This window comes from Microchirus variegatus (genome assembly GCF_963457635.1).
Source record: "Microchirus variegatus genome assembly, chromosome: 2".
In the NCBI taxonomy this organism is placed as follows: Eukaryota; Metazoa; Chordata; class Actinopteri; order Pleuronectiformes; family Soleidae; genus Microchirus; species Microchirus variegatus.
The window spans coordinates 41,441,139-41,462,024 of NC_139803.1; the positions used below are offsets into that span (position 1 = coordinate 41,441,139).

General features: G+C 40.3%; 2 protein-coding genes across 3 annotated transcripts in view; one reads left to right on the forward strand and one right to left on the reverse strand.

Moving 5' to 3' along the window:
- capn1 (calpain 1) overlaps positions 1–1,874 on the forward strand; it is a 39,268-nt gene extending 37,394 nt beyond the window's left edge. The window contains exons 22-23 of one of the 2 annotated variants that reach the window (XR_014592785.1): positions 55–1,127; positions 1,173–1,874. Coding sequence is in view for 1 of the 2 variants with exons in the window: in XM_083885949.1 (XP_083742075.1) it covers positions 55–81 (27 nt within the window). In the remaining variant the exon portion in view is untranslated. Of the gene's footprint in view, positions 1–54 lie in introns of both variants that reach the window. The other variant, XM_083885949.1, reaches the window with a different exon arrangement.
- Positions 1,875–2,277: 403 nt separating this feature from the next.
- Positions 2,278–4,896, reverse strand: pnp5a (purine nucleoside phosphorylase 5a; the record flags this gene model as incomplete). Its single annotated transcript, XM_083910183.1, has 6 exons — positions 2,278–2,495; positions 2,711–2,901; positions 2,996–3,171; positions 4,026–4,129; positions 4,226–4,395; positions 4,874–4,896. The coding sequence occupies 6 exons, from the start codon at positions 4,894–4,896 to the stop codon at positions 2,278–2,280; spliced, it is 882 nt and encodes a 293-aa protein (XP_083766309.1).
- Positions 4,897–20,886: the final 15,990 nt, after the last annotated feature.

The following is a 20,886-nucleotide window of genomic DNA, read 5'->3' on the forward strand; positions in this document are numbered from 1 at the left end:
CATGAAAATGGATTAAAAACCATGATTTCGCCTTCTCTCTGGTCTGTTCCACAGTGGATTAGCCTGACCATGTTTGCCTAGAGACGAGTGGACTCCATGTCGTCTCTGCTGCAGCTGCTGGCCTCACTCTCTTTTGTCTCAGAAGTGCCTTTTTTGTCTTTTTCACCCGTGAATCCATGTCCGGGCCTGTAATGGAAGCATGTGCCAATCCTTCAGTTGTCATGTGCTTGTGTCGCCACCAGATGGAGCTATAATTTCAGCCAAATTTAACTCTCGAAGCAGAGTCAAAAAAAAACAAAACCTTTTCCACTAACATTACCAGGAACTTATTTACGTGCCAAGGTTTTTCCAAGTTCCTGTGGTGGAAAAGGGGCTAAAAAGGATTAGCAAACGGGTCACTAAATGCTAAAAATATTCAGTTAGCTTGGCAGCGAATCAGCAAGCTAACCGTTTTTGGGAACCTATGTTCCCCGGGTCCTATGATTCCCCACTTTTCCATAACAGGTCCAATAATATATAGTGCTTATTTTTCCATGAAAGATTCCTACTGAAAGCTACGAAACGTGCGCTATATCCCTTAGCATGTCCATTTCCCTAATTCTACCCGTCACCATAACAGTAACCGTAACGCGAGGTAGAGACCTGAAAAATCTCTGTAGTAACTGAGAACGCGGGGGTTTGGGGGGGAAAGCGAGGAACATAGGACCCCGTGGGAACATTGGTACGACCCGCCATTTTTGTTCCAAAGTTACTGCCTTAGCTTAGCTGTCGTTATGTTTAAAGAAAAGCTAGCTAACTAGCTTCTTGGTTTTACTTGCCCAATGAAGATTTTAATTTTGTAGCCAAATAAATTGGTCTTTTAGCTATTAAACATTTTTTACACATGTTTTTAATGGGCTCAGCTACGCTAAATCACGCCAGCTAATCTAATCTTGAGGATGACTGTGATTTAATTATCCACAAACTTCAAATACAAACATTTGGCCCTTTTTTGGGAGTTAGCTGAAATGATCGGTAACTCGATGTTAGCCTACATTAACGTCAGATTGTGAAGGATACGTCTCTGGAATACTTAGAATTGTCTCATGAAAGCCTTTGACTGAGTTCCCGCTAAATCCTTTTTTTTTGTCTTTTGAATGGTAAATATTTCAATTCAATGATCACAAGTTCAGTGCCAGGTGTGGTCGATGTGGAGATGGTGCCACTTTGCTCCTTTTCTCGACTCAACGCACCGTATTTTAGCGCGAATGAATGTGCGCCGTGATACATGGATATATCTGGCACTTCCTGTTTTGCGCCTCGTGCCAAAATTTTGCGCTTCAATCAGCGCAGAGACGATGGTGGTTTGCTGTGTTATGTATACGATGTGTTTTTATATAATCATAATCCCCGTTCGGCTTTAGTACAGAACCTGCTTTTAATCATGCATGGCACTTTTTACTGACTGTTTTTATGCAAAAAAAATAATGATAATTAGGAAAAACTAATTTTATATTGTAGTGATTTAAAAAAAAAAAAAGGGATTTTTGTCTTTCGTTGGGAACAAGAACACGTCGGTACTTTAGTTTGACGCGAACGTGGGTGAATCTGTTGTGTGCATGCAGCGTGAATTGTGTACCTGATGAAACGTGTTTTATTAAGAATAAACCAATCACTTAGGGGGGGGGAGACGAGGAAATGTTGAATAATGTGATGTTCTGCCAATTGTTGTCATAGGAACTTTTAAATTGAAAAGTTTTTGTTGAATCAAAAAATGCCTGCCAATCCAGTACGTTTTGTTTGATAAAGAAAACAAAGTTGTGTAATGCTTATGTAACATTAATACATAATGTTTACAATGGTGATGCTCATGTTCGACTGTTTCTGTACTGCACCTTGGAAATAAAAATGGGGTAAAGTTTCCCAGGAGTCTCTTTAAATTCATTTTGAATTCATATTTTAATAAGTTATAAATAATACATTTAGTAACAACGTTCTTATCAAAACAAAAAAAAAATACAAGCACAGCAAAAAAAAAATAGCTACAAATGTACACATTTCAACGACAACAATATTAAATCCTTTACAGCACACTCATTGTTAGTGAGTTAAATCGCGGACATTTACACGAGCCGAGCGTATGTTAAGTTAGAATGACGGTAATTCAAAAAAAATTATACAAAAAAATTCACCAGCAGAGGAATGCGAGATCTCGTACACGTGCGTCAATAACCTTCGCGTTAAATGTGAACCGCAACCGATTTTAAGTCGACTTTAAATCGGAGTAGCGGGCGTCTCTCAGGCGTAGTTGTTGTTGTGCTCCATCCTCGTCACCATGGTGGTGACCAGTCGCTCCAGCTGCGCCGCCCGCTCCTTCCCCGTCTGGAGGACCTCCTCGTGGTTGGCCTTCTCTTCGCTGTCGTAGTCCATCACCGCCTGGTTGGTGATCAACGAGAGGGCGAAGACGCGCATGCCGCAGTGGCGCGCCACGATCACCTCGTGCCCCGTGCTCATGCCTGGTGAGGGGGGAAGCCGTCGAAATTAAGATTTACAAGGGTTTATTGGCAGAAATTGAACATGTTTGGGCTTCCTAGCATTAGAAATAGCCTGTTCTGTATGCTAAGGGTCTTGCTTTACAATGGGTGCCATCTTGTTCTGCCATGTTTATGGACAAAACCAGAACCTTTCAAGCTTTGCTGGTGCACTAACAAAATGATCTACTGCTTCTCACCAACAGCGTCGGCGCCCAGTTTGTGCAGCATGCGGGACTCGGCGATGGTCTCGAACGAAGGGCCGCCCAGCACGCAGTAGACGCCCTCCCGCAGGAAGTCTCCGTAGCCGAGCTCCAGGCCCACGTCCATGGCCAGCTGCTGTAGCTCTCTGTCGTATGCGTCAGACATGCAAGGGAAACGCACGCCGAACCTACGGGATTGAACACGATCACGTTCAGAGGCCTGAGGTCGGGCAAGGAAACGATTGTGTATTTATTTATTCGAGCACTCCGACGCGGTCGTACCTGTCATCGTTCGGTCCGGTCAGCGGGTTGTTGCCAGCGAAGCCGGGCACGTTGAGGTGGTCTTTGATGATCATGACGTCGCCCACTTTAAAGTCCTGATTGAGGCCGCCGGCTGCGTTGGTCAGGATCACGGTTTCGACGCCGAGCAGCTTGAAGATCCGCATGGGCAGCGTGATCTGGAAAAAAACGCGAAGAAGCATTATAAAAACACTGTTTTGGGGAGTCCGTTCAGGCCCAGTGTGCACGGTTTAGTGGCATCTCTGGCTGACGGTTGCATATTGAGGCTAAACTGATATGCAACCGTTTAGCATATCAGGGTTCAGGACCACAGATGTTTCACAGGAGATCTATCGAACCCTAACCCTAAACCTTGGGTGCCCCAAACAAATTTGCAGACTCCTACCCCAATCATAACCCTAACCCTTGGGTGCCCCAAACAAATTTGCAGACTCTTACCCCAATCCTAACCCTAACCCCTGGGTACCCAAAACAAATTTGCAGACTCCTACCCCAACCTAACCCTAACCCTTACCCTTGGGTGCCCCAAACAAATTTGCAGACTCCTACTCCAATCCTAACCCTAACCCTAACCCTTGGGTGCCCAAAACAAATTTGCAGATTCCTACTCCAATCCTAACCCTAAACCCTGGGTGCCCAAAACAAATTTAACCCTAACCCTAACCTTCCTACCCCAATCCTAACCCTAACCCTTGGGTACCCAAAACAAATTTGCAGACTCCTATCCCAATCCTAACCCTAACCCCAATCTTTTAGTGAAGATGTTTTAAATATCATGCATCAAACAACGTTGACGTTGTGATTTTTTGGTCATGTTTGTCCATCTTTAAAAAGTGGGTCCTCGTATTGAAAGTTTGGTCAACACTGGATTGGTCAACAGACGACCGTCGCCTCTGACAAGAGGACCCAAATTGGTTGAATATTAACGGCTCATTCCAGGTGATAATAAATTCATGAAAACCTAATTTCATCCATTGAAACTCCCTTTGGTAAGTCGTCTGAAAACACACACCTTCTGGATGGGGTAGCCCTCGTACAAGTGGAAGCGTCCCTGCATGCAAACGCACGGCCTCCCCTTCAGTGTTCCGAACACGAGCCGTCCCGCATGTCCATGCACTGCAGGGACACAAAAGACATAACCTGTCAGTAAATATTAAGAGTACACGATGAACGGTCGCCAGGAAGAGAGTGTTCTGTCGTCGTTCAACTCACCCGTGCTCTGCGGAAAGTTAGGAATGTCCTTGTAGTTAAAGGCCACCTGGTCCTTCAACATGTCGGCCAGTCCTCCGAGTCCTGACCCGCACACGATGCCCACCGTGGGTCGGATGGAAGTCTGGGCCAGCAGCCAATCGGACGTGGCCTTGCAGTCCTCGTAAGTGTAGCTGAGAATCAAAGCAGAGATTAGGGCGTTAATCATTCATCTGATAAGGGTTTTCTGCTGACCGAGAGTCTTCAATGACTTCCCTTTGCCTCTTAACCATTGACATTGAACGGAATTTGGTCGCACTCAGTTTGTAAACTTGATAAATGCTTAAAAAAATGCTTTTTTTCTCAATATTTTTCTTACATTTTACAGCCTGTAGATGATATCATCGATATATCACGATCACATAATCGTCTACTTCTATAGTCTAAGGACAACAAGCCTTTAAAAAGTCCTATTTCTCACTACGGGCTTATGTAATGAAAGTCCACGTTGCAGCCTCCATGTGGTCACTTGTCTTTTTGGCTGCCTGCCAAACATTAACAGTACTTCTTCTTCTTCTTCTTTTCTCTGACATGCGCAGGAAGTTTCCATGTGCTGAGCAGCAGCTGAGGACAAAACCCGACAAAAAGGACAACGTTTGAAAGTGCACTCACCCTTTGTTTGCCTCGGGATACATCGCAGGTGATTGATTCAAAAAGTTCTTTAGAAGAAATAAAGTTTTTTTTTTTTTTTTTTTCAAATACAACTTATATATTGATATATATTCTCTAAAAAAATTAAGATCCAAGGCGAAGGAGAGAAAAAAAAAAAAAGAAATGAAAACCCTGCTGTTTTAAAAAAAGTAATTTCTTTGTGGTTCTATTGCAGTCAAAGTGTTCCTGCTCTGGTCTGAGGAAGGGGCTCCGCTCCTGGGTTTATAAAGAACACAGGGCACCACCCCCTCCCCACCCTCACTTCCTCGTCTTCCGCCCCCCCCCCCCCCGGTGAGTGACGCAGACGCATGCTGCAGCCTCATTGGCTGGAAGGACACACCTTCACACTTATGTGTGACCAAGCAGAGGAAATGAATGATAAATGACTATGTTGTGCTTGTTGACCCCGACCACCCCCTCCCCCCCCCCTCCCCTGCCCCATGGTCACGGCCATTGTTGACAAAGACTGCGACCGCCGCCATTAACCAATCGGTTCCATGATGATCGACAACAGTGAACTTCCGTGATGACGGGAAACTCGTTGATGACGCGATGTTCTCGTTGGCCGTGACTCATTGTTGTCCTGAACTCGCCTGTTCCTGTTCTTATTGCATACACCGTGTACAGTTACACGTTAGGTATTGATCATTATGTACACAACCGTTCAAAAAGTTTGGGCTCAAAGTTTTCCATTAAAAGTCAGACTTTTGTTCATCAAGAGTTGCAGAATGAACGGAAAATATAGTTCAAGACATTGACGAGATGAGAAATAATGATTTTTATTCAACATAATAATGTTGCCCTTACGTCAAAGAACCAGCAAAACTGTTTTCAGCTGTGCTAACGTCATTAGCTCAAGGGTTTTATAATCATGAAATAGCCTTCTAGCGTTATTAGCAACACAATGTACCATTAGAACACTGGAAATGGGCCTCTATACACCTATGTACATATTACATTAAAAAACTAGTTCGCAGCTACAATAGTCGTTTATGATCAGAGTGTATTTCTGATTCATTTAAAGGTGCATTATGTAATAAATCTAAATCAACTAAAGGCCATAAAATCCTCCTAATATGTCACAGAGACTCAGGAATAATGATAATCACCAACAACAACAATACAGACAAAATATTTGCATTAAAAAAATATTTTTTTGCAGACTGCAAATCATGTTTATGTTTTGAAATCATGTTGTGGCGTCATGTGGCGCCACCTACCGCCGCCTACCAATCATTGCAGTCAGAAGACTCTCAGCTGCCGAGCAACCACGGGTTGCCAGTTACGTCAGAAAAACGAAACCTAAAAGACCTCGGTGTTTTGAATTTGAATGTAGTAACCGTTTTTGGCCACATTCTTACATATGGCGCCTTTAAGGTTAGATTCATTGAAAAAAAGTGCTTTTCCTTCAAAAATAAGGACGTTTCTAAGTGAACGGTAGTGTATCATTAACTCTTTTATGACAGAAGAGCGAGAGGAACTGTTGAGTAAAAACATTAAGGTTGACCAACGTGTGTCTTTATATCAGTGCAGCTGATGGCAGATTTATGACTCGCTGATAAAACACGACAAGTTTAATCATTGTAAAACAAATGCACACAACGTGCTTCACATATACGACCATTTATAGCAAAACTCTCATGGTCTGTCGCTATTTTGTACCGAGTAAAAATCTCTGTATAATCTAAATATTGAGTACATGAAGCAGGTAATTATAGCAAATATGTGTAAAATTAACTTTTGGTGCTTCTAATGTTTTGGAAAATGTGTGAATGACCATAAATATATGTATTGTTATGAATAGATTAACCAGCCATTTTAAACACACAGCCTAACACACAACCCCCAAAAAAACATTGACCTTCAACGTGCATTACAGTGCATGCGTACTACTCCTGTCGTTGCAGAGCATAATCATCTGGTTTTGTTACAACTACTAAGACGAACAGATGATTTCAAGCATCATTTATTATTCACAAGAGCACGATGGAAGGGAAAATTGGCATCAGCAACGTCAACAAACGTCAACAAACATCAGCGTGTCGTCTGCATAGAGAAGTATCTTTAAAGGCGCCACATGTGAGAATGTGGCCAAAAACGGTTACTGCATTCAAATTCAAAACATCTTTTAGGTTTCGTATTTCTGACGTAACTGGCAACCCGTGGTCGCTCGGCAGCTGAGACTCTACCGACTGCAATGATTGGTAGACGGCGGTAGGTGGCGCCACATGACGCCAAAACATGATTTCAAAACATAAACATGATTTGCAGTCTGCAAAATATTTGTTTTAATGCAAATATTTTGTCTGTACTGTTGTTGTTGGTGAGTTCAGTTTGTTATATGAACATTATTCCTGAGTCTCTGTGACATATTAGGAGGATTTTACGGCCTTTTAGTTGCTTTAGATTTATTACATAATGCACCTTTAATGTAGAGTTATGCACCGTACACCAGAACGGACATGAAGCACATGTCACTTAGTAATTCCATAAAAACAAATCCCAGTATCTTTACTGTTTAAACCCCATGTTGTTTATGATGTTCTGTTCATTCCGGCTGCGTTATGAACCTCACAACATGTTGTTTCTGACGTCTGCAGATAAGACTTCCACAGACACACACACACACACACACACACACACACACACACACACACACACACACACACACACACACACGCACACACATGCCCTCGGTGTGAAACTCCTTTCAGGTGATTCATGTTTGGCACCTGTTTGCGCTCGTGGGACACACAATCACGAGGGACGTCACCTGGACAGACGCCCTGTGATCGTTGGACCTTCGTAAAAAATGCGATACGGATCGACGAGGAGAGAGCAGCGAGGACGCGTAAGTTTCGGAAATCGCTCTGGACTCTGGAATCGGTGCAGAAAAGGGTTTTGAAAATACTGCACAGTCGAGCTCAACGATCGGTTACTGTTTATTATCGGTGCGTTTGGATCGCGTCTCGTCGACCACGATACCGAGACGAGTCCTCGTTATGTCGTATTAACAACGATCGTTAAATGGAAAGTTGCCGAAGACTCAGAGTCCACGAGTTGCGACGCTTTCGCCGAATGTCACCGGACTTCGTTTTTTTTTTGTAATGGTGCGTAAATATTTTGCTTTTCCCGTTTAAAACCTCTCCCGCGCAGAGTTCGCGACATTCATTTCGAGGCACGATCGTCATCACCGATCCATAAACGTGCAGCAGCACTTTAGTGTTAGCATGAATGTGTTGCTCATTTTCAACAGATTTGGCTTGATGATAATACGGTCTTTTTATTTTATTGTTTAAGTTTCTGAAATCAAAATTTTGGCGGCTGTTTTTTTTTTCAAAAGAAGAACAAATTATGTTGCTGCACTCTTAGAAATAAGGGTTCCGAAAGGGTTCTTCTACAAGGGCTGAGGTTCTACCTGGAACCATTTGCTTCTGAAGAAAAGGTTTTGAACACTAATGGTTCCAGTAAGAACCATTTTCATCCAGAGAACCCTTTAAAAATCCCTTTCCTGAATGAAGGGTTTTAAAAGGGTTTTTGGTGGAACCTTTATAAAAAGGGTTCCAGGTGGAAGAGGGTTAAGTGGTAAAAACAGTGGTACACTCTTCGAAATAAGGGTTCCAAAAGGGTTCTTCTACAAGGGCTGAGGTTCTACCTGGAACCATTTGCTTCAGGGTCCTTGGTAACACTAATGGTTCCAGTAAGAACCATTTTTGATTCAGAGAACCCTTTAAAACCCCTTTGCTGAATGAAGGGTTTTAAAAGGGTTCTTGGTGGAACCCTCCAAAAGGGTTCCAGGTGAAACCTTTACAATAAGGTTCTACCTGGAGCCAAAAAGGGTTCTCCTATGAGGACAAGCCAAAGAACCTTGTATGATGGTTCTACTTAGCACTTTTATTTCTAAGAGTGTGGTCACTGAAGAAGATTACATAACCGCCAACTAATAGAACAAACACAACTCATCAAACGGTTCCAAAGTTCCGACCTTTGTTTTGTTTGACTTTGTTTGACTTCTGTTACGCAGGCAAAATGTGGGTCGAAGTCAAACACCAGACAAAACACGCAGCTGCCGGCACCATAACAAGACTCCCGATGATGTCGGACATTGAGCGAACGACCTTGGCCGTGATATCGCGGCTTCCGTCTGCGTCGGCCGCCTCTCTGTTTAGACTTTTTCATTGGAGTTCCTCGCTTTTCCTTTTCCTGATAACGCAGTCGGTAGTCATTGACCTGTTGACCTCTCTGGCTCCTCCCCCTCGCTTGTCGCTATCACGCCTTTAGCTCGGCCAATGGAACCACGCGGCGGCTACTGCTGGTGAAACGTTTATCTGTGTGTTTATTTCTTTACGGGCAGTTCAGAAAACAATGAAAGTTTTATCGCGATACTAAAAGAGTCACTGATACGACAAGGAAAGGAGGAATAACTGTACGTTCTGCTGTCTTACCTTTGGATAAAAACATGACATCATATGTTTATTGACGTAAAAAAAGACACAGAACGTTCACACTTTATCATCTCCTAAGTTATAATCAGACTTAAAGTTTGTCTTGGAGTCAAGATATACTTTTGCTAAGTCAAAGTACAAACTCAAATATCAGAAATAAATCCTGAAACACGATTAATTAACAGAATTCTCTTTTAACCTGTTACTTAAAACTTACTGTACTGTATCTGTTGTTCCCCTCAAAACCGTAGCCTGAGACAATCAAATTTGATGTTTAGCTCGATAAAGAACCAAACTATTACCTAGCTAAGCTAGCATCACAACGGATGTGAACTGACCCGCATTAAGATTTAAACTTTGTTTGTTATGTTTAAGACAACTGAATAGCGGCTAGAGTTAGCCAAACTTTGTTTAGCTGTGTGGTAAACTAGCATGAAGATATCAAAAGCTGAAACAAACAAACAAAAAACAGCTAAGGGCTAAGTTAGCCAAACTTTGTTTACGAAACACAGCTGAATAGTGGCTAGAGTTAGCCAAACTTTGTTTACTTGTGTGGTAAACTAGCATGAGAATAAACAAGCTTTAAAAAAAAAAAAAAAAGGAAAAACCAAACCGAAACATCCCACGGCTAAGTTAGCCAAACTTACACAAATGAATAAGTTAGCCAAACTTTGTTTATCTGTGTGGTAAACTAGCATGAAGATATGAAAAGCTGAAAATAAAAAAACAAACAAACAAACAAAAACAGCTAAGGGCTAGCCAAACTTTGTTTATGAAACAAATGAATAGCAGCTAGAGTTAGCCAAATTGTGTTTACCTGTGTGGTTAACTAGCACGAAGATATGAAAAGCTGAAAATAATAAAACAAACAAACAACAAAAAAAACAGCTAAGTGCTATAGCCAAACTTAGTTCATGAAACACATCTGAATAGCAGCTAGAATTAGCCAAACTTTGTTTACCTGTGTTGTAAACTAGCATGAGGATGAATATGAAAAGCTGAAAAGCCCAGCGACATAAACCAAAACAAGAAAACAAAACAGCCAATGGCTAAGTTAGCCAAACTATGAGCTTAGCGCTAACCTAACCTAATGATAACCTAATGATGATGGACGTGATCAAACGATTTGCTTTTATAACAAACCACAAAAGTCCAGTTAGCTTAAGTTAGCCAAACTATCACCTGTGTGCTAAACTAACATTAGCAACGCTAGTTATTATTCATTTAGTTATATATGGTTTGATTTATAGTGATTAAATAAAAGTTCTACGTCGACAGTTAGCGACTGTATTTCCTCACAGCTCACCTGTTTCAATACTACGTGTACTTTGTGTACTTGTTGTACCTCCTGTTCCATTTTCATGCCTTTTTCCATGTGTCTCACGGGACACGACGTCAGCTGACCCTGCGGAGACGTTTATGATGTCGCGCATGCATTCCACACATCATCATCATCATCATCATCATCATCATCGTCGTCGTCTGTCGTGTTTGATTTAATTTGCGAGCAGAACTAACACAAGACGCACAGCATTCAGGTCATTCTAGACTTTATTTATTTAAATCTTCACTTAAAGTATTTCTAATGTTATTTAAAACCACGTCTTGTTAGGGACGCACGATATTGGACTTTTTACTACTGTACGATATAAGTTTATTTGATTTTATTAGTCTTTTCTGTAGTAAAATCGACATATTTTTCATACTCATGTCGCCGCAGATGTAGTCGTTATGTATCTGATTTTGGTCATCGGATTGGATCGAATCTGGAAAATGGGTTGTTCAAAAGGGAAAGAAGGATTCTGAAATCGGATCAGATTATGTGATCCAATCCTAGTTTGGAAATGGATCAAATCTTCAGTTTGTGTTGTTCAAAACGTTTCAGTAGCATTTTGATAAATTTGATCCTAAAAACAGGATTACACTGATCCCAACAAGGGTTAGGATTTCAAGGTGGATTTCAGGAAGAAAATCTAGTAAAACTAGTAAAAATTGGTCAAATAATACATTTGTATCTTTTAGTGTATGTACTTTGATTTATATTTTGCACTTGACTTAACCGTTACAGCGATAAAGTAGACATCAGTATCGTCAGTATTTAGTTTCAAAATAAACACTTAAAGTGACCCGATGTTGACTCTTCTACCTGTTCTTTACATAGCTGGTAATCCAGATTTGGTAATCCTGAAAACTGTGCATCTGGATCTTATCTGATCTGGAATGATCCAGATTTTGAAAGCCCATTTTTTTGCTATCCAGGATCATGTAACCCGTCTTACTTTTAAGTCGGTTTTTCAAAGCACCATTGGATCGGATCGCCCTGATCCAGATGCACAGTTTTCAGGATTACCGAATCCGGATTACCAGCTATGTAAATGTCAACATCGGGTCACTTTTGAACAACAAACAAACCGAAGATTTGATCCATTTCCAAACTAGGATTGGATTACATGATCCGATCCAATTACAGATTTCCATTTTCCAGATTTGGTCCAAATCCGATAACCAAAATCCCGATCAGATTACCTTTGAACAATCGGCCCCCATGTGTTAACCTGCAGGATTAGACCGTCGCACGTGCACTTTTCTACCCCTGGTTTCAGGATTATAGTTGATTCCGTCTGTCGTTTCAAACGTACGCTCGCCTGTGATCGGTGATCGCAGCTGTGCATGTGACACCGTTTGACCTCAGCTGCGATAAAGTGAGACGAGAGCAAACTCTGTTATCTCTGCGTCGTCTGAACACAGGACTCTTCTTCCAAGGTCTGTCTGTGTGTGTGTGTGTGTGTGTGTGTGTCTGTGTGTGTGTGTGAATCGTCCTCAACAATACCCTTGTCACAGGAGATCCATAATCCCTTTAAGTTACAGAGGTTTAACTGAGGTGAGGACCCTCTCATATGTGGAGCACCAACACTGGATGTGAATTCGTCCTAAAGTCAGTGCTGGTGTGTGTACATTCACGGGCGAGTGTCAAATACCGTCCCGTCCCCGCGTTACGCTTCACATTCCCCCGACGCCGCCGCTGTTACGTAAACGTATACGTTAAAGGTGTAAATCGGTCACAGTTACTTACCTTCCCTGTATTTATACAGTTTAAAAAAAAAAAAACGGTGTTAGAACCTGTGTCTTTCTACACAATCAAAGCAGTGTTTCCCAAAGCGTGGGGCGCAGTCCACTGGTGGACGTCGGAGGTATTGCAGGTGGGGCCTCAGGGATACAGGGATTGTCCAGGAACAAACATAAAATGTATGTCTTTGTCACGTATGTAAAATTTTATGTTTTCTTTTCACATTTTTTTTCTTTGTAATTTTTTAATTTAAAGGCGCCATATGTAAGAATGTGGCCAAAAATGGTTACTGCATTCAAATCCAAAATACCAAGGTCTTTTAGGCTTTTGGTTTTTTTTGACGTTACTGGCAACGCGTGGTTGCCTGTCAGCGGAGACTCTACCGACAGCAATGATTGGTAGACGGCGGTAGGTGGCGCCACATAACGTCAAATCATGATTTGCAGTCTGCAAATTTTTTTTTTTTTATGCAAATATTTTGTCTGTACTGTTGTTGTTGGTGAGTTCAGTTTGTTATATGAACATTATTCCTGAGTCTCTGTGACATATTAGGAGGATTTTATGGCCAGTTGCTTTAGATTTATTACATAATGCACCTTTAATTTCATTTATTATTATTATTATTTATTTATTTTTATATACTTTTCACATTTTAACGATACGGTAACATTATTTCCTGCTTATTTTCACAACGCAGCATCGGGAATCTCAGCTCTGCGTGAAACGATCGCACTTATTATTCACGCCATAAATATTTATTGGATAACCACGACGCGATAAGACGGACTTTTATTAGTTCCACAACGGTGGATGACGGTCAAAAGTTAAGATAATCACTCATATACGATCTGCACTTTAATTTCTAGGAATATACAATCCAGATTATAATCAATTTTATCGTAAATACAATATAAACAGTGTGTAGTTAGAATACTTATATAAGTTTTCCTTTAACTCTGATTTAAATATGCGCATTAAAATGTCATCAAACAAAACCTTTATTTGGTTTTTCCTGCACATGGTTTATCTCCACTTGTTCATCGGAATGTGCCACTAACATAACAGCGTTTGTATATGTTTAATTATATAAGGATGCTCTTCATGTGTCGGTGGAACATCGTGACTCCGTGCGAAAAAAAACGAATCACGCGGTGACGCCTTTACGTAACGCGTACTGACCTTATTCACACGGTGAAGGTGGGAAAAACTATGTCTGGAACACGGATTCCTGCAGCTGAGTTTACGGTCCAATAAACCGATAGACGTCGGTTCCTCCTGCGTAAAAACCTGTAGACTGAAAGAAACCGGGTTAATGAAACAGGTAAAGATGCAGATTGTTTTAAAAAGAGTGTCAGAAGTGCAGACGTTAAAGGCATAAAACTAGCGTTAAAAGTGATTTGCTACACTGTAAAGTCGGTTTTAAGAGACACTATTGGTTTATTTGTGCGGTTATATAACAGATTATCTCCGTGTTTGTCGTTCCAAGTCTGTGCCAATGATTTCATCAGCAGTCGCACGAAGTAATGTAGGTGAGAGTGGCCGCCGATGTTGGACGATCGGCCATAAAATCAGATTATGTAACGCGTCTCCGTCGGCAGTGATGTCGTGCAGATGTTTGAAGTCATTTTAACAATGTAAAAGGTGAACGGAAACGGGCCGACGATAGATCCCTGAGGAACGCCTGAGGTTCTTTGTAACCTGCGCGTTCACAACGGAGTGAAACGTAAAACAAACAAATGAAAAGAATTTCAACAAACAACTTTATTGGACGGTTTTGAAAAGAGCTGATTCTGAACGATAGTCGTTTTAATATCAATCGTGTGTTTTTTACTTAATTTAGAAGCGGCGAGTTTTACGAGAGGGCATTCGTTCGACGATCTTCTCCTGCTGATTTAATCCAGTCAGAATAATCTTGTGCATTAGAATCTAAAAGAATTAGATTCAGATAGATTAAAAGTAGAGTAAAATGAACAATATATATCATTGGTTCTCAAAGTGCGGCCCGGGGGCCAATGGCGGCCCGCAGAAACATTTCTGGCGGCCCCCGCAATGAATTTACAGTTGATAGTTTTAATCCAGGAGCTACTAAGCTTGTTAAATGTTTATTGGACATTACTGGATACAGACCAATAAGTGTAAACAAAAATACTGGGTATTTACCTGGTTTCTATATGGTGAATTTTAGTGTATTATTGGGTTATAAGCTGCTAATAAGCAAGTAGCTACAGCCCCCAATTACTAGCTATTTACCCAGTAAATATATGGTAACAGAAATGTGTTACTTGGTATTAACCTGTAATTAGAAGGTAAGAACAATGGCCAAAATACTGGGCAATTACCCAGTAAATTATATTAACGCTTACATTACTTAACGCTAAACTGTAGAACTGCAATCTGGTCATTAAAATTATTACAAATGGGATTTATTTCAGTTTTTTTTCCTTTGGCGGCCCTCAGTTCAAAGTTGGGTTCCTAAATTGGCCCTCAGGTATCAAACCTTTGAGAACCCCTGATATATATGTACAGTAAAATGAAGACGATTGCTGCTCACCAGGAAAAACTTTTTTTTAATTTTTTTACTACATTTACCTTTTTTTTGCTGAACTGCTTGAACTTCAGCAAACCAGAGATTAAACCAACTAGGAGTTTAATAGACGTGAGGACATGACCTGAGCAGCCAAAAGCATTGCTTAACGTGACACGCACCACGCTGGATAATTGGGCAAAGGATGATCAGAGTTAAAAAAAAAACCTGACTTCTTGAAGATGGTGGAGTGTGTGGAGATCATGTGCTTTGGTGAGGACTCGACTCGACCTTGTAAAAGCAGAAATTAGATCAGTTATTTACAGAACTGCAAGCTGCAGCACGTTAGACTAAGCAAAGGCTGAAGGTGAAATCACATTTACGTGTGTGTGTGTGTGTGTGTGTGTGTGTGTGTGTGTGTGTGTGTGTGTGTGTGTGTGTGTGTGTGTGTGTGTGTTCTTGTACTTGTGGCATACTGAGGACCACTGAGGGTTTTTAACCAACCAAGTGAGGTCATTTTTACGGAGTGAGGACATTTTGGCCGGTCCTCACTTTGTTTTCATTGAAATCACTTCCTTAGGTTGCTACAACATGCTATACTCAATTTGTCAAAAAAAAATAAAAAAATTTGGACGCCATAGTATAGTATGACTTTTATGTCAAATTTTGAAAAAAATAATTTTTTCAAATTTTGGTCGACATAGTATATTTTGATGTTTTTGGCAAATTTTGGACCAAAAATTTTGGGTACAATTTTTTTTTTTTCAAATTTTGGGTAAAATTTTTTTTTTTAATTTTGGGTAAACAATTTTTTTTAAATTTTGGATAAAACATTATTTTCAAATTTTGGTCGACATAGTATAGTATGACGTTTTTGTCAATTTTGGACCAAAAATGTTGGGTGAATTTTTTTTTTTCAGATTTTGGACGACAGTATAGTTTGAAATTTTTGTCAAATTTTGGTCAAATTTTTTTTTTTTAAATTTGGTTGACATAGTATGATGTTTTTGTCAAATTTTGGACCAAAAATGACAACAACAACAAAAAAAATCTAAAAAGTTTTCCAGCCCTTTTTGCTCTGGGGCTCCACCTCTAGACATTTTATGGTACTGCAACCAGTAGTTCTTTGTAGATGTCATTCATGAAGTAGATATTTGTAATTGTGTTGATTTATAAAGTGGATATGCTGGTCCTCAGTATGCAGCAAGTACAAGAATGTGTGTGTGTGTGTGAGAATCAGGTAACTGTTTCCTCCTGAAGGCCATTTAGCAACACTGGTTTATGAGATTACGCCGGATTAAAGAGTTTGTGCTAAAAAACGAAAAAATGCAACAAAAAAAAAGATGACATATTTTACAAGAAAAACTAACTAACTTTCCTAAAGCTGCTGTATTTGGAGAGAATCGAAAATAAATGAAGACAAAAATATTCATTAATATGTTATTGAATGTGTTACGTGTAAAATATAACGGCAACCTTCAGCGTTTAGAGACGTTTTTGAGAGGGTTACTGAGGCTTTTTAAGTCTGGTTTCCTTCTGTAGTTCCCATGTTTTTAGCAGCTAGCAGCGCTGCGTTACTGGCTCGCTAATATTAGGTGGTGCTATAGGGCTTCATAGAAATTTAGTTGTGTGTTTTTGGGGAAGGAATAATTTGTTGAAGCCAAAAGTAAACAAGTAAAAAGTACAATTTTTAGATAAAAATGGACCGAGAAATTATTCAACTCACGGAAAACATTCTATTCCGATCACTTTAAATGATGTAGAAAATCGCAATTACAGTCAAAAATACCTAATTTCAGGAACTAGGTATTTATTCAAAATCGTTCAGCCCTAGGTGGCGCTACAGAGTTGTGACTGGTGGCACCATTGTTATCAGTATTTCAGTTGAACATGTGTCCCTAAACACATGGTGCAGTCCAGGCTGACGAGGACAACATTAATATGATTTACAGTGGTTTTGAGTTGCGCTTATTAACCTTTTGAACCCACGTCTCGTGAAACCGTGAACGGTCACGAAACAACGACTCGCATCACTTTAGCTTAACTCGCTGTGACGCCATTAACCAGGACCTCGTGTTCATGCTGTGTGTTCACGTATATATTTATTGTACGATCCGTCTGCACACGAGTCACATGAGTGGAAAATCGAGTTTCAAAGTCACGAGGGCGAAAAGGCCTTGATCGGCATTTTCGTTTGTTTGTAGAGTCTTAAAATGTCGTAAATTTAATTATTGATATTCAAGGTCTTAAAAGTCTGGAATTTTACGAGGCAGAATGAACATATATTGGTTTAATGTTTAAAGTCAGAACATCACTCCCTCAGACTGACACTGACCTGGCTTATTGTTAAAGGGCAGTGGCGACCTCTAGAGGCCGCTACGTCTGATTACATCTCACACCAAGTTCAGCCTTTTTTATATAGATTATTTATTATTACACAAAGACAGACGGACAAATACAAGTAAATAAAACACATCTAAGGATATGCAAAATGGTAAAATATTAAAGATGAAGATAATAAGAAAATCCTAATATTTAATATTTTTTGATGATTTTATGTTTTTTGCAATTTCCAAATAAAAAAGCTGAGGTTAACAAGTGTTTCGTATGTTAAAATATACAGAAATACCAACTTTAACATCTCCTTAGTTGTGTATTTGCTTGGTCCATATGTATAAAGTTTACTTTATTCAAAAAATACGTTTGGGATTAATAATCTTTCATTAACATAAGTTTTAAATCACATTATTCAAAGTTCAGACAAACATCACATATATATAGCATATTAGTTATAACCTGAAAAAAATGCCCCTGAGCAGTGATTACAGCAGTTAACCACCGGGTGGAGTCAGAAATGACATCAATTATTTTGGTTTTCAGTGATAATTTACAACTCTAATACTATGAAACACACAGAGACTCAGTTTTTTTTAATGACATTTCAGGTTTTTAATGTAAACATCAGTTATTTATGTTGGAAAACAGACATATATGACACATTAGATATTGCTACTCTTCATAAAACAAAGGATTTATTGAATAAAAACTACTTGAAGACATTATACTGTATACTTGTAATGCTTTATATGTCATAGTGTGACGAAATTTGATTTGGGGAAAACATAATGTTGGATATCTGGCGATCCAGTAATGAGTTCTTCATATGAAGTTTCATGTTAAAATGTTTATATTCAAAAACACATTCTTTAAACTAAGAGAAGGAAATTATAATGTATTATTATTATTATTATTATTATTATTGATTGAAACTAGCAAAGGAAGAACTAAAGTTTTGGGGGTAAAGTTATGGAATGAATTTAAAAATTGTGTCAAACTCTTTCGGGGTTTACAATTAATTTAAAGTGTAAAATGTTATTGTTTTAATGTCCCGTCCAAATAAAAGTGTGGTGGCCTTTAATGGACAGATTTCTTGTGTTGGGCAACCACATGTGATGGAAAGCCAACCTCATCCTGACCTACGGAGGCAGGTCAACAAAGAAAGAGGTAGAACAAAAAGGATGAAGGTGAAAAAAAGGAGGGAAACTTCCGTCTGCTCGTCATTGTGTATGAACTTTCTCTCCTTCCTCACGACCTCCTGGTTCAATGTCAGTCATCCTGTCGTCAAAGTCCTGGTCTTTCTGCTTCTTCTCTTCCTTCCTCTTCTTCTTTAACACCGTCTTAACAAAGCCGAGGTCACATTCTTTCATGATAATTTGCTGATGTGAGGTAATATTTGTTAGGTTTAGCATATTAGCATATTATCCTAAACTAAAGTGTTTAGTTATTCGTTTTGCACATATTTAGTCATAAAAGTTAAAGTTTAACCAACCAACCAGCCAGCTAACCAACCAACCAACCAACCAGCCAGCTAACCAACCAACCAACCAGCCAGCTAACCAACCAACCAACCAACCAACCAACCAACCAACCAACCAACCAACCAACCAACCAGCCAGCTAACCAACCAACCAACCAACCAACCAACCAACCAACCAACCAACCAGCCAGCTAACCAACCAACCAACCAACCAACCAACCAACCAACCAACCAACCAACCAGCCAGCTAACCAACCAACCAACTTACCAACCAACCAACCAACCAACCAACCAACCAACCAATGAACCAACCAACCAATAAGCTAGCCAGCCAACCAATCAACAACCCAACCAGGCAGCCAGCCAGCCAATCAATCAACCAACCAACCAACAACTCAGCAAGGCAGCCAGCCAACCAACCAACCCAACAAGGCTGCCAGCCAGCCAACCAATCAACCAACCAACCAACCAACCAACCAACCAACCAACCAACCAACCAGCCAGCGAACCAACCAACCAACCAACAAACCAGCCAGCCAACCAATAAGCCAGCCAGCCTACCAACCAACAAACTGAACCACCAACCAATCAACCAACCAACTAGCTGAACTACCAACCATTTTACCAAACTATACAATTGACCACATCAGCAACCAATCAACTTAGCGACCACACAACTAACCCAGTAATATGAAAGCAAACAGGCAGCCAAGTAACCACACAGTGATCAAATAAACCAATCAACAATACAACTACAACCAACTAAAGAGTAAACACAAGCAACCAAGAACCAAACAAGCAAACAAACAAACAAACATCTGACTGAGCAAACGATCAAGTGACCGAGAAATAAAACAAACACTTACAGAGGCTCAAACAGGATCTCAGTTTTATTTCATATCAACGTACACAAAGAAATCCTGTCACTACAATTTAATCTTTGTTGTTTCTCTGTTTTTAACCCAGGAAGCTGAGGATGATCCAGACCTCTACAGATGCAGGGCCCCTTTTATTTGGTTAAGAGGAGTCCCCGAAATCTGCTGTAGGAGAGAGGGTATTGTGGGGGGAACAACACCCTCTGGCAGGCTGGAGGTGCCCCACAGATTGATGTGCGTGTGAAACCAGCAGGGCCGCGTATCGCGATGCGCCTGCTTTATTGTGCGGCGAGGCTCTGCTGCAGATTCATGGCTCTCATAAGAACATAAGGTAAATTTTAAGCACTGTCAAAACAAAGTTAAAAGCCCGGCTTTGATTGGCCGACACCACCCTCTTTACTTCCTTTAGAATAAATCTGAGAGACTGCTCCTTTAGGGAAGTGGATTAACTCTATAGGGAGTTAGACCTTTTAAGATGTTATATAGGTTTGTTGTTGCACCAGCAGTTTATTCACGGAATATGGTGTTTTTTTAACCTGTTTGGTTTATGATATATTCATATAATCGGGATGATAATGATTATTTTTATTTTTAGCATTTATATATGCTTACAAACCGCAAGACTACAAAATAATGTAATGTAACTGTAATTACGAGTGGCGGAAGATGTAGTTTTCGTAGTTGTGTTAAAGTAAATATATTAAAATCAATGCTGTAGTCCACATGGAGACCAAAACCTGGTCCTAATGAGGAAGAAGAACCTAATTTCAGAGGAACTGGTTAAGTTTAGGTAAAGGTCAGGGTTAGGGTGTTAACTGGTTATGGTTAAGGTTAGGGATAACATGGGTAAATTTGACCAAATGTCAGGACAGATTTTGGAACCGTGCGCAAAGATCGCGTTGGCTGCCCCACCACTAGATAGATAGATAGATAGATAGATACTTTATTCATCTCACAGAGAAATTCACAAACAAACTCCACTAGGTGGAGTCCTAAGTCCCACTCATCAAGCAGAATTTTTTTTTTCGAAAACTAAAGAAGTTCGCCAAGGATCGTCATCCGAGACTCTACCTGGGGACCCTGGAATCGGCGGACACCGTCACCTGACGGGCCTTTTAGGTGCGAGCCGCTCGAACGAGACATGTCCGAGGGAGCTGTAGCATCGTTCTCTTCTTCTTTGCTAAGAATGCGTCCTATTCCCTGTGTCCAGAATTATACCGCCACCTGATGGTGAAGTGGGATACTA